This window comes from Urocitellus parryii, chromosome 13 (genome assembly GCF_045843805.1).
Source record: "Urocitellus parryii isolate mUroPar1 chromosome 13, mUroPar1.hap1, whole genome shotgun sequence".
In the NCBI taxonomy this organism is placed as follows: domain Eukaryota; kingdom Metazoa; phylum Chordata; class Mammalia; order Rodentia; family Sciuridae; genus Urocitellus; species Urocitellus parryii.
Window position 1 is genome coordinate 43697442 of NC_135543.1, and position 15159 is coordinate 43712600.

A 15159-nucleotide genomic window follows, 5' to 3' on the forward strand; every position below is an offset into this window, starting at 1 on the left:
TAACAGAACTGGCAACTAAAATCATAATTCCAGTCCTTGCATCCAAGGGGAGTTGAAGGACCTCACCAGAGAAACAATTGTAGCATGCTTAAGTAGTTTCAAGGTTTTGAAGATTGTAGCTTGGAGAGGATTAAGATTCACCAGAGTCTCCCTTGACCGTTGAGCTCCAAGTGTTTATTATACCCGTTCTCTCCCTCTTTTCTTTTCTTCTCTTTTCTTTCTTTGCCTTTGTCTTCATTTCAATCTTTTTTTGTTCCCCAGGTTCTCTGTTGTCTTCATTCTTCTCTCCTGCCTCTCCACATTGTCACTGAACATTTATCCTATAGTCTTAACTTTGCTAAATGTTGCAAGCGAGAGAGAAGGAAGAGGAAGGAGAGATGGGGAAAAAAAACAGAGAGGGAAAAACTAATATTTACCTTGAAAATGCTTGTCACATAGAAGTGGCTCAATAAGTAAATATTCATTGACTGAACCGATAAAAAAAAAAAACTAGCATTTATAAAGAACATGTTTTGTGTTAAGCAATCTCTGCATGCATTTCCTGTAATCCAACTACTGGATTACAGTTGTTTATTATCTCCGTTGTATGGACAAGGAAATTGCAGTTTCAGAAAAACAAAATAGGTGAAGCAAGTTTACCCAGATGGAAAATGACAGAACAGGTGCACAAACCAGTTCCTCCCCGACTCGAAAATCTAGAATAGCCATATGTCTGATGTTTTCCTTACGTCGGTTCATTTAATGGACATTAAACAAGGCATACACTGTTTGACATTTGATGAGTTGAACACAAGCCAGACATGACTATGGCAGAGGTTTGAGGTTCTGCTCCAGCAATAGCTGTGTTATCTTGAGCAGGTGGCTTAAACTCTCTGAACTCCAGGTCCCTCATCTGTAAAATCTGAATCTCATCTTTGGGTGGATGTAGTCATTAACTCAGCTCGTGACATGACCCACAATTTTAACTGGGCAAATAAAGTGAAGGACATTCTAGAGGGGGTGGAAATAAAAGGAGGAAATGATAATGATTTTGTATGGTGCTTTCTCCCAGAAATCCTCCCTCACCTCTGAGCACCTTTTTTTAAGGCTCTCCTGGTATCACGTTCTGCCTTGGTCATATCCCCTGCCATGAGTATGGTAATCTGGGGTCTTCTTATCTGTATCTCCTTCCCCTCCTGACCATGAGGTCACCCAGTGAAATCAGGCACCTAGTATTTCTGGCTAGTTAGATCTCCCACCCACAGCCCAGGGCCTGGCACACCTTTAGGTTCAGGAAACATTTTCTTAATAAATAACTGAAGGTAGGAGTGGGTTGGGTGAGGATGCACAGCAAGGTGCGTCAGAGGGCCCTGGCTATGGGGACGCCATACTCACCCCAATGTCTGTTGGAAATGAGGCCGCAGACTTCCCCCTCTTTCAGTTATACAATCAACTTCTGGAAGCCTCAGAATCAAGATGTGACAGGAGTAGCTGTGCCCAGCGGGACCAAGCATGCCTTGTATCCGCAGAAAGGACTGACTTTCCCGCATCCCACCCATGGCTGTCATTCATTAACAGCTAGAGACCATGATGGCTCGGAGAAATGTAACCACACTCATATCTAAATTCAAGAAGAATCACGGAAGATAACATTTTTAAAAGCAATATAATAAAATTAAAGAAGCTAAATGTTAAATGATATGAAAGGGGACATCACCCTCGAATCACTGATATTATCATCATCAAATTTGTTCCTTGTTCGTCAAGATCCCCTCCATCCCCAAAGACATTTTGTACAATGTCTAGGACACTCTCAGAAATGGCATCAGCGGCACAAATGTCTAGTCAGCATGAAAGGCATGTTGGTGACAACATCTATATTTACCACAAGTGCCATGCTTCCATCTATAAAAGCAAGCATCGGAAAGCAGATTTAATCATTTCTGAAAGATGGCTGTAATGCCATCACTTATGTGCCAAACATTTTTATAAGGCTTTTGTTTCTATTAATGCAAGTCATCCTCACCACCTGCGATGTAGTTACTACATTTAGCCTCACTTTTCAGATAAAGTAACTGAGTCCCAGGAAGCCCAAGAGTTCTGCCTGCAACCATGTGCCAGGTGCCATGGCCTTCCGTTCATAGACAGAGGACCTTCTCGTGGTAACTAGAAATCCAAATGTGTTCCTGCAACTCAGGGTTGGGTCTAGACCAAGTCATGTGCTTCCAATCTTACAAAAGGACATCTAAGGTCTCAGTATGACCCATGCTTCCTCCTACCCCATGTTCCATAGAGCAGGAGTCATGGAGATGCCTGACTTTCTTGTACAGGGAAAAATAAAGACCTGGCTCCCTTAAAGAACTCAACTTCCTTAAAGAAGGAACACATTTATTTATAGAGCAATAGCTCTTATAGTCCCATTCCCTTTCTCCTACACCCTTCTCCTGGTAGAGGGGCCCTCCATGTCCTGCCCTAAGTCTCTGCATGGTAAAATAAGAACAGGAAAAGTCTTTCAGCCAAGAAAAAATTGGGCTCGTGAATTGTCACATTTTCTTTAGATGAATGCCTTAAACAAATTATGTAGTGTTTTTTGAGACTCCATTTATCATCTGTAAAACAGGAGTGAAGGATGATCATGGCAGTACACGCAGTGTGTGGTTGTGGGTCAGGCACATAGCGGGCACTCAGTAAATGGCCGATAGTGTAATTACTACAGTACTCCCTAGGCAGTGCCTTCAAAGCCCACAAATTCAGTTAGCACTCCCACCAGCCATTTCTGCTGTTCTGGCTCCTGATAGCAGAGTGCTAGAACCTATGGTCACATATTAATTAAGTAACTATTTGCTGAGTATACATTTCCCTGTGAGAACATTAGCTCCATGTGGACAAGAACCACACGAGTCTTGCCCACCAAGCAAGCCCTGACATCCAGCAGAAACTTGACATTTACCAGGCTCCCAAAGTTTGGCAGGAGAAAATGTGAACCATTCATTTCAATGTTGTAGATCAGAGAAGAATTCACAGAGGAGATAGACTTGATGCAGAGACCTTGAAAAAAAAAAAAATAACATGAATGAAGTTTTCAAATACATTCCAGAGTTAATGACGATTCCACAAGTTTTTACCCTTTGACATATGTGAATGTTTTCTGAGGTTATATATCTTGCCACTAACTTTGCAACATCCACTCTTTTAGAAGTATTTTTGGAAAACTAAAGCCATAGCTTACAAGTAAAGAAATCAAAAAGCAACTGTCAGCTGGAATGAAATTAATTTTTTGCATACATGGTACAGACTAATTGCAAAAGTCTTTTAGAAGAGAGTAGAGTCCCTCAGTGGAGGTCTGGGTGGTTTCATGAAGAAGGTGGGATGGACCTAGAAGATTTTGAAAATCCCAAGAAAGAAGTAGGTGATGGATGAGGGGAGGCCAAGGTTGGAATGAAGTGGGGCCCAGAGTCTGTGTCGAAAGACATGCAAGAACACAAAGAAAGGGGCCCAGTAGCACCAGGCTGAAAATGTCAGCTAAGCAATCAGGACTTCCGTTTATATCTAGTGGATCCAGTCCAAAATGTTAAAGGATGAAAAACGAAGTGTTTGGGGAAGACTGATTTCATGATAATTTGCAGGAAGACTAATTAGAGCTAAAGAATATCCAATTAAGAGGTGATGAATTTTAAAAGATAGAGGCATTCTGAAATATAGACTAGCCAATTTACTTTCTGATTGTGAAAGCAGCTCTCAGGATTTTGTGAGTGGGTGTCCAGAAAGTGATGGGACCATTTCAGAAATAGAAAAGGGCTCAGGAAGAGCCTCTGGTAGCTAGATGCATGTTTTCTTCAGGGGTAGTAATCAGAATGAAGTACCCTCAGGAAAATGGAGGTGTCAGATTTTACTCTTTTTCTTACTGTTGTTATTCTCATTAGGGTTGTGATATAAGCCTCAAGGCTAACATGCCGTTAGTTTTGATCTTAGTGATCCTCATCCCTTACTGGGATTGGAAGGAAATGGAAGGGGTGATAAGGGGAGGGACCAACAGATCCTGGTAATAGGTTTTATCAGCTGAGTGATGGTAAGATGAGGGATTCTGCAAGAAGGTCTGGTGGTCACCTGTGAGGGTTTGTTGGGTGCTGGAGCTACCACTTTAGACAATTAACTCTTTTCCTATATCTCAATACAGTCAGAGTAGAGAAAATTGAACAAAGCTGAATAAACTAAAATGAGAATAAAGTCTGACTTGCAATGAGTGATGGACTCATCTCTCAGATGAGCTCCCTGGTTCAACTAGTCCTGAGAAAGCTTCCTGATGAGCATGGAATTCTAGCAAAGGGAAGGGGATAAGCAGAGAAGGTGTTTCATCTGGTCTAGGTGAGAGTGGATATGAAATTTCTACCTTATATTCAATTTCTCTCTCTTCTTACTAGTATATTCAAGTCTACCATTTTGTTTTTCTCCCCTGGATAGGAGAGGAACTCTCCAGATCATATCTTTTATTTTTTTTTAATTCCCTTTGTTATTTTCTAATTGTGTGTTCCCCAGAAGCCTATGGAACACCTGGATAGCTTTTTAAAATTAAATCCAGGAGCCTCACCCTTAGAGATTCTGATTTAGTGTGACCCCAGTAAGGCCTGGGAATCCAGAACACTATCAAACCCTCCAGAGACTCCAAGGCAGCATTGAGTGACTTTGAACCAATCTGATTTGGCAGGCAGGTAAGGCTACATGCCTCCACACCTACTTTAACACAGGCAGCTACGCCTGTGTGTGTTTTATTTGTTTTCTTTTCTGCCAAAGATTGTTTGAACACAGATTTTTCAGTTCCTTAACAAGAAGTGGTCAACTATTTATCTAAGTTAACCTTGACTTTTGATAAATGCTGTGTTTTTTTTCCAACAAGGTCATAAAACAATCATTTGGAATCCCACCATTAAATAATAACCACATTTGTACTTTCCACAATTATTTATTGATCATCTTCTACGCGCCAAGCACTGTGTGTGCTAAGCACCCTGAGAATGAGAAAGATACGATCTCTGAAGTTATGTTCTAGTGTGATGGAGGTGGAGTGGGGTGAACAGAGACACCATATAAGTACCAAAAGTGAAGTCATTTCTCATTGCAATTAGAGCTATAAGGAAAATCAGCAGGGTGCTGCAGGAAAGAATGTTGGGGAACATATTTAGCCAGGATGGGTAGAGACAGCTTCTCCATGGAGGTGACTTTCTAACTAGCCAAAGAAAGAAGAACCAGCTGTGCTGGCTGCTAAGAGCTCAGGTAACAGTTGAAGGGGTCAAAGAACCGAAGAACGGGAAATAACAGTGAGCTGATGTTGATGGCGGACTGGGAGATGGTGAGGGTGAGACAGGCCCAGTTGATGGCCATAGTTATGTGAAGTGAGAACTCTTCTGTTAAAGGCAAGATGGTCAAGGAACTAAGTTTACTGGCCTGAGAGAGAAGTGGTTTCAGGAAATGAAGTTTCATCCACCTGAGAAAGTGTATGGGAAGCAGAGTGGGAGGGTGGGGGGCGCGGAGGGGAGGGCAGTTTTCATTTAAAGAAAGTTATGGAAAGCCAACATTCCAAAATCCTCTGGAGATCAAAGGGGAGCTTGGTGACCATAGAGCATAAGGTCACCCCGTGGAGGACTGATTTTGTTTTTGTTTTTGTTTGTGAAGCAGAAGAGCGAATTGATGAGTGCGTATGTAATGACGTACAAATTGCAGTGTGGATCATAATGGAAAACTAAGCAACCTTGAAATTCATTATGTCACTGGGATAAAGTGGTATTACTACTACAACTACTACAACAACAACAATAATTAGTATTGTTTATGGGTTTAATAGAAGTAGTAATAGAAATATTCATGGCAATTTTATTTTGGCGCTAAATACTACGCTAAGAATTCCCATGAATGTTCCAGTAACCCTGTGATCTTTCAAATGTACAGTCAAGTTGTATAGTATTGGTGACAACTTTATGGACTACAAAGCATTGATCAGAACAAAGAAAGATGTAGGGCTTGGAAGGCATCCTGGTAGTCTTTGGAGAAGACAGCAGACAAAAAATTTCAGAGTTGAGAACCCAAATAGATGAGTCAACAGTATGCAAATATAGAAGATTTGGGGCAGCTCCTTCATGGTACTATACAAGTAGGTTAATAGTGATCAGGAAATATTCTCAATCCTCTTGCACTAGAAAAGCAGCAACCCCCTTAAAGCTTGGTGGGTAGAAGGATCAAGAGGCCTGATTCCATCCAGTGCTTCTTTCCTCTGGTCTTTCACTTATTCGCTAAAAAATCCTTGGTCATCCTTGAAGACCTAATTCCATTCATTCATTCCTTCAACAAAAATTGAGAGCAACTACAATCAGCTAGAAACCATACTAGATACTAGGGAACAAATGGTAAAAGAAACTCTCCCCACCACTTCCTCTACCTCTAGGCTGGTGGCACATGCTTTAGCCTAACTGTGTGTCATTTGTTTGTGAAAGTTCCAATACCATGCCAAGGACCCTGCACATTTATCTCTAGGATGGCCTTTTCCATAATCCTTTCCAACTCTAAGAGAGGTCAGGCTATTTCTGTGCTTAGAGCCTTCCAAAGGCTCCTTAGTTTACCCAGAGTAAAAGAAAAAGGCCTTACAATTTTTGTCTCTATCAGAGATGAGGATCTACCATGATGCCATGCAGGTCTTCCTTTACTCAGTTAATGCAAGAGTTATAGGAAGCATATAGTCAGATGAAGAGCACATGGTAAACGGGCAGACTCATCCTTCAGGCAAGAGAACTAATATCTCATTCTACTTTTTCTACTGTTTTACATAGCAGAATGTCAACTAGACTTTTCTGGATTCCTTCATTATTCTTCACTTTGGAAAGAGGGAAGTTCTCATACATGAATGAAATTGTATGATCTTATAACTCTAGGTCCCAAATTATTGTGATGAATAATTTCATAAAAATAAAACATTTTCCAAGAGAAAGAAATACAACATTTTCAAGTGCTTAGAAAACTGAAATGATCATCAAGATTTGATAAGTCGCCTGTTATAATTTTTAAGTTGTAACATATGACTTTGAACTATATTGGGCATTAGAGTCTCCAAAAACCAAACCAAAAAAAATCAATCAAATGTAACTATGTTTTATACCCACATTCTGATGCACTAAGTTAGTACTTGAAGATAATATGCACACTAAAATCTCAAGAATCACTGATGTACAGAAACATTAAGCTACATTTGATTGCACCATAGGCAAAATCAGGATTAAAATCCAGGGCCCCCTTCTCTCCATCCTGTAGATACTATTTTTCATTTCATTCTGTTAATCCTGTCTGTGTCCACTCCGGGTGCCATTTTTCATTTCTCATTGTTGTGTTTCAGTGAAGAAGCTTCCAACAAGATATATGTTTAGCATGCCTTGCTAAATTGTTTCTGGCAGCTTACATGAAGTTATGTGCTCTACTCAGTCATATTTTAAAACAAACGTGATGTTTCTTATCTAGTATGCCCACACTTGTGAATGTGCTTCCAACATTTCTCCTTTCTATTTTAGCAGAACCCCAAATTTCACATGCCTGAGGATCTGAAGGAAAAAAAGGAAAATCTACTCAAGTCCCAGATACCCACTGCGATATTAACCAAGACCAGCCACACACAAGGAGAGGATCAAGCCCTGGGTAAGATTTCAAGGTCATCATCAACCAATAAGCTGATTGAAAAACATCAAGGAACTAGGACTATTTTCAAGAAGTTCAACGAGATGAACTGGCCTTTGGACATTCGGCCTTTAAACAAAAGTTTAGTTAAAGACAACAAATGGAAGAAAACTGAGGTGACCCAAGAGAAACGCAGGTCTTTCCTTGGGGAGTTTTGCAAGAAATATGGCGGAGTGGGTCATCCCCAATCCCATCTCTTCCATATGGTATCCAGGATCTATGTAGAAGATAAACACAAGATCTTATATTGTGAAGTGCCAAAGGCTGGATGTTCCAATTGGAAAAGAATTCTGATGGTACTGAATGGATTGGCTTCCTCTGCATACAACATCTCCCATGATGCTGTTCACTATGGGAAGCATTTGAAAACGCTAGATAGCTTCGACTTAAAAGGGATATATACTCGTTTAAATACTTACACCAAAGCTATATTTGTTCGTGATCCCATGGAGAGATTAGTGTCAGCATTTAGGGACAAATTCGAACATCCCAATAGTTACTATCATCCAGTATTCGGAAAGGCAATTATAAAGAAATATCGACCAAATGCCTGTGAGGAAGCATTAAATAACGGGTCTGGAGTCAAATTCAAAGAATTCGTCCACTATTTGCTGGATTCTCACCGTCCAGTAGGGATGGATATTCACTGGGAAAAGGTCAGCAAACTCTGCTACCCGTGTTTGATCAACTATGATTTTGTAGGGAAGTTTGAAACTTTGGAAGAAGATGCCAATTACTTTTTACAGCTGATTGGTGCTCCAAAAGAGCTGAAATTCCCAAACTTCAAGGATAGGCACTCTTCGGATGAAAGAACCAATACTCAGGTGGTGAGACAGTATTTAAAGGATCTGAGTAGAACTGAGAGACACTTAATCTATGACTTTTATTACTTGGATTATTTGATGTTTAATTACACAACTCCAGTTTTGTAGTTTGCATTTATTTTCTAAAGCTCTGTATTTACTTAATGACACCCTCAGATCAGCTACTGTAATTTTTCTATGATTCTCTGTGTGAGGGAAATTTAACTGGGTGCAGTTGTCTTGATTTAATGATGATTTTTACCAAATGGCATGATAGCAATTGGCACAAAGGTATAAGAAAATCACCTACCGAAGATATGTAAGCAACTTGCTTTAACATTTTTGGAAAATAGCTGCTTTAGCATTATGGATCACATTGTTGAAGCAATAATCTAGCCAGCTGCTACATTAACTGAAAAACAGCCTCTTGAGATGGTAAAATAAGGATTCTAAAATAGCATGGATGTGTATCTATATTGTGGAATTCACTGTCTGAAGTGCATGAATCTATTTTTAACAATCTGTGGCATAATCAAACCATTGGAGAGTTTTCTTACACCCTGGAAATCTTTCTATCAACTGTAATGATAAATCCATTTTGAAATGATATTTTGGGCTTGGGCATTTTCCTTTAGATATTATGTATTTATAGTATGAGAATATAGCAGAAAAACCAGATGAAACTATGGCTTTTTTATATTTAGCAGCCAATAAAAAATGCGAGACATGCTAAGATCAAAGAAATGAAAACAACCTTTCTCTTCCAGAAAAACTTAAGAGGATTGATTCTGTTTCCTTTTGAGCCCTCCTTGAAGAGACAAAACGAACACAACTGCTAAAAATCTTCATTTCTGAAGCAGACGGCTGAGAGGTTTAAGCCTCATCAGATCTAAATGTGCTCCTAATTTCAGTTTAATTGGGCAGAGGGGAAATCGTTTCAGGATGGAATAATCATCAAAAACAAAAGTTGCCCTTCTGAATATAGACCTCTAACAATAACAAAGTTTTATAAGAATATTATTTGAATCAAAGCATCATGTGCATAACTTTATATGTGGAATACACTCTAAGAATAGCTTTTGTTTGCAGTCTAATTATTCAGCTTGGGAATGACTTTTTAAAAACTAATATACCACTTCAAAGATAGGTTATGTTCTAGAGAATAAACATAACAAGAGCCCCTAGAAATGTTTTTTAATAGGCTTATGCATAAGCAAATTAAGGTATTTTCTTTTTAAGTTTAAATATTCTATACTAACAAAGTAAAATACCATTGCATTCAAATGTTAAATCAAAGTCTTTGGAAAATAGGACCATGTGTCAATGTATTTTGGAAATTTTTTCCAAGGGATCCCAAATTAAAAGACACATTTAGATGATGGGAAATGTATTTTAATTGGTCAACTATTACCCTGAATTAAGCCAAGCACATGTCAGCCAAACCTCGTTTAAATGCCTTTCTGGAACATTTTCTTCTCCCTAAGCTATGACTGATTATCAGTAAATATTAAGTAGTGTCTCTCAAGGAAAAATAGCATTAGGGATTAAATATTGATAGACCAAGACTGTTACCGTCGTACTTATTTCATTTTCCCCTTCCGTTTCATGGCTGTCTATTTGTCAGTGGCTCCACTCTTTACATACACCTGCCTGGGCCCAACTGTGCCTCTTAAGCAGTGAGTAAACTATAACAGGCTGAGTCATCAGAAGGATTAAACCTTCTCAACTGATGTTTTACTACTTTTCCATCCCATGCCCTTTTGCCTCTAGACCATACATGAGCTGTGTTTTACTCTAAGGTAATCTAAATTATATAAATGAAAATTTTGCTATGCTCTAGAGAATGGAGTCTTAGTATCTTAGAGACAGTGTAATTATCATTTTATAGAGAAAGAGAATATAAAATATCCTAAGAAATCTGAAATTTTATCCTAAACTACACAAAGATAGTTTTAGATGGAATCTGTAATAAAGGCAATTTTCTCAAAGATATTCCTAAAACCACATAGCAAAAAAAAAAAAAATCTTTTCATAGCTTTGGAAAGAAAAAAAGATAGGAGCAAGGGTCCTGTCCTTTTATTGGCATTTCTAATGGATTGAGGAGGGTGGGACACACACACACACACACACACACACACACACACACATGATTATTCAGCTTTGATGATACAGAAGGTGTGTGTCAGGGAAAAAATGATGTACAATGCTCTCTATCAATAGCTATTCTGTACCTTTTGCTGTATAGGCTCCTCCCCTATCTGTGGTTTCACTCTCCACAGCTTCCGTTACCTGTGACCAACCATGGTCTGAAAATATTAAATGGGAAATTCCAGAAATAAGTCATTCATAAGTTTTAAAGTATGCACCACCCTTTGTAACATGATGCAACCTCTCGCCCTCCCATTCTATCTCACCTGAAACAGGACTCACCCCTTTGTTCAGCGTGTCCATGCTGTATAAGCTACCTGTTCGTTGGTTACTTAGTAGTCATCTATTAGCAGATTGACTATCACGGTATTGCCTTGCTTGTGTTTAAATAACCTTTATGTAGTAGCCTAGTACTACATCACCATGTCTGTATCATTCACCTCACTTCATTTCATCACACAGACATTGTATGGTCACACATCACCACAAGAAGGGTAGTATATTGCAGTGAGATATCTTGAAAGAGAGAGAGAGAGAGAGAGAGAGAGAGAGAGAGAGAGAGAGAGAGACCATATTTATGCAAATTTTATTGCAATATATTGTAATAATTGCCAATTTCCTATTAGTTATTATTATTACTCTCTTACTGTGCGTAATTTATGAATTAAACTTTACCACAAGTATATGTATAGGAAAAATATATAGCCTATATAGAATTTGGTACTACTGCCCATGGTTTAAAGTATCCACTGGGGGACTTGGAACACACTTCCCATAATGAAAGGGAAGAACTCTATCCCTTTTCTGACCCTTCACTGAGGCTCAATGGAGTCTATATAACTACAGATGGTCCTTTGTTCGCTCATTCCTTAAATAAACTCTCTGAAGCTGTATGTTCATACGGTTGTGCCTCCCAAAGACCAGGTGTGTTTTTGCCCCAGAAGTACAATCTGTTCAGGCACCTACTACTCTTCATTTTAGATGCTTTCTTTTCATGTTAGAACCAGAGACACCAGTCATTCTCCTGGAGTCCTTATGATTTTAAATACCTACGTCATTTATGACCCCTGCACTCTTCTGCTTTGCAAGCCAGGTCACGTCCACCCTCATCATGTCTGCCTGTGTATAAATTCAGGTGGGGACATCGCCATTCCTTTGGACAGTTACAGTTTCGTGAATTTAGCTTCTAAAGGCAATGACCACATCCAGACTCATCTTCCAGATGTCCAATGTTCCCATTTTAACACTAACATCCTTTAAGTGTAATTATGTGTCCTCTAATTAAACCCTAAGGATCCTATTTGTTTTTATAGGCAGCAGTAACACGATGGGCAGGTCCTTCACTCTGTTTTCCCCTGTCTGGAATTGCTATTAAAGGTAACAAGTTGGCAATTAAATGCAAAGCCACAGTTATTTGACCTGGGAAGCTACCTATGGATATGCATTATGGATGTGATCGCATCCAGAAACCACCACAAACTTCAAAGGATGTGTGGTGAAGAACACCCAATTTTGTATTTCCTCATATGTGTTTGGAAATATCCACTAAGCCAATGGAAACATGAGACCGTGTGCTATATTCTCTAATTTTACAGTCTATAAAACATTCTCTAGCCATTCAAGAGCTACCTGACTAAATTTTATAATTAGAAGGGAGAAATATACTTTAACATTTTATTCAGGAATAATTGCTGTTCAAAAAGGTGTTATCCCCTAAAACACATAGTGATTGCAGAGGGGAATATATGAGCAGATACAGAAGATTTTATTAGCGTTCCCTTTGAGATCTCCTGCTGAGTTGGTAGAATTTGGGAATAGCAGACAGCCAACACAGTAAACATCTTCATGATGTGAGATCTTACTTGGCCTCTTGGGGCATTTTCAGCCTCTAGGTCTTTTTGGTACATGGAGAAGCAGAAGTTTTTTTGCCCAGAATTAACATCCCAAGGTGTTCCGATATTTGAAGAAAGTTTGACCAAAGTCGTTCAATACTAGCTCACTCACCCAAAACCTTTGGAACAAAGCTAACTTCATTTAATCCTCCCAGGATCCTACCTTCTCAGTCTCAATCATAATCATGATAATAATATTCATGATCACAGCTAACATGTATTCCATATTTCTGTGCATTGGGCACTGCTTAAGTATTTTCCATACATTAATCTACCTATTCTCCATATAAGTAAGAACTTAGATGCTATTATAAGCAGCCCCCTCCCTTCACACATATAAAAAATGTACTAAAAATGTTGTTAAGTAACTAACCAAAAGAGACAGTTAGGAAGGAGGTAGGGAGCCAGGATAAGTGCAAGCAGCAAATATCACTGCCAAACTCTTTTCTTAAAATATTATAAACTTAAGTATTTACTTTTGCTTTCTCTTATCTAAATTGAAAACAGCTAAAGGTAAATATATATATATATATATATATATATATATATGTATGTATGTATTGCAATCTTGAATTTTTTTAATACAAATATAAATATGTGTGCATTTAGTTAGTACATTTCAAACCAGTTTATCCCTTTATTCCTGCTGACTCAAAGATTTTTGAAGAAATTAGTCTTCCCCTTGTTCTACATTTTTTTAAACCACCATTGATCACGAGATGCTGTATTTTTTAAAAATGAACAAAAAGACCCTGAAAAAAATTTAGTCTAATAAAAAGAAAATATCATTTTCACAAGAATTTCCAGATGGGAGCAGTCAAGGTCAAGAGAATACAGTTAAGAGGGAGAAAGGCCAGCCACTTTCTTCACATAAGCACTTACCTACTTCAGTAGCTACTCAAGATGGTCGAGGCTCAGCAGATGAGTCACGGTGACACCTCCACAGATCCTGTGAGAAACTAAGCAATTGTCCATTTGCCTGAGTTCTCATCCCCCAGAACCAGTTATAGTCGTCAGACAACTGAACTGACTTAGGAAGATTGTAGAAAAGAACAGAGGAACACGTTGACTTAAACCAAATGAAAGCACCTTGAGAAAAGGTCAAGAGGGATAAGGGCTGAGCTAGAAAGCGAGGGGCTTCTCCTAAGCCAGCCGGACACACTGCCTGAAGAAGGCCAAGTCTGAGGAGTCGGGAGTCCTGCAGAACATCCCTCACACCATTCACTTCTCAAAGGGCCTCGTCACTGGCATCTCAGTTCTTCCCAAGATCACAGCCTTCCATGCAAATCTGTTCAAATCCATTGAAGCCCTCATCTTTCTCCACCTCTGAGGCTCTGCTCAGCTCTCACCCGTATTTGGAATGTTGTCTTGTCTATCTACTTGGACATTTGTCTCCTGTTAACTCACCAAAGAATCTCAGATTATTCAATTTTGACATCTCATCTCTTCATGAGCCATCTGATTGATCCGTGGGAAAAGTCAAAATTATTTTCTCATGTGACACACATCAGACACTTATGAAGAAGTGGAGACATTGCTTCCATGAGTGTTTTTCTTTTTCTTTTTTGCTTCATTCATTTGTTTGTTCATTTGCGATCTGTCCCTTCTTCTGTGAACATAAAATCTCTGTTGTCTCTGGAACATGTCTTAGGTCTTCCAAGAGGAAAGGAACTGATTCCATCTGATTGACCTTGAATTCTGTCCAACAGAGGGAGACACAGAAAGTTATTGTAGCAAATATTTTTGTTGCTGACGGTTAAAGATCCTATTCCTTGTTTGTATTTCTGCATTATAACTTTCAGACATCCACAGGACCAGAGAATTTAGAGAGAAGACACCAAGCCGGGGTAACCAAAGGGGATCTTTGCCACCTACCTTTGCTATACTGACAGACACACATAGCCTAAAGGGTTGTAGACAAAGCAATATTTTATATTTCTAAATGTATGTACTGTTTGATTATTTTTGCAAAGAATCATGAAAAATCTCATGATTCCTGTCCATAGAAGAGCCATTTATTATCATGACTAAGGTAGCAGACACCAGAAAAAAATACTTTACACTAATTCGATGACATGAAGAATAGTCCTAAACCTTGTCCACAAAATCTAAAAATAAAGTATTATCCCACCCACCATTTTATGAATGAAAAACCTGAATATCAGAGAGGTTTAATAACTAGTCCCAGAGCCAGAATCAAGCCAAAGTCGTTCTGACTCCAAAATAGAGACCACACACTAGCATCACCTGGGGCCAGATCCAGACATGGATGTACTTGCTTTGGCCTACAGTGCATTTTATTTAATATTTGTTAGCTGCCAACATTTTAAAACTGGAACTTTTTCCTTAACAAGATGGGATTTGTTACCCCATATCCTACATTCCCACTGGAAAACAGTTGGGCCCAGGTGAGGGGGGCTGGAGACCCCTCCATGTTCTCACTCCACCCTGCCACCTCCCCTGCCTGGCCCCAGGCCCCTGGCTTTCCACCCCTGCTCTGAAGTGCGTGTTCTTTCACCCACCAAGCTCACAAGGGAAAAGCAGGTGCCCAACATTTCCTTGACCATGTCTGCATTGTGCCAGCAGTGATGTTATCATCTTCTGTGTGTCCTTATCCTTGCTCA

General features: G+C 39.2%; 1 protein-coding gene across 2 annotated transcripts in view; it reads left to right on the forward strand.

Annotated features, from left to right (window-relative positions):
- Chst9 (carbohydrate sulfotransferase 9) overlaps nt 1-8624 on the forward strand; it is a 214036-nt gene extending 205412 nt beyond the window's left edge. For both annotated transcript variants that reach the window (XM_026388071.2, XM_026388072.2), the window contains one exon: nt 7533-8624. In XM_026388071.2, the coding sequence (XP_026243856.1) occupies nt 7533-8624 (1092 nt within the window). The remainder of the gene's footprint in view (nt 1-7532) is intronic.
- The last annotated feature ends 6535 nt before the right edge of the window (nt 8625-15159 follow it).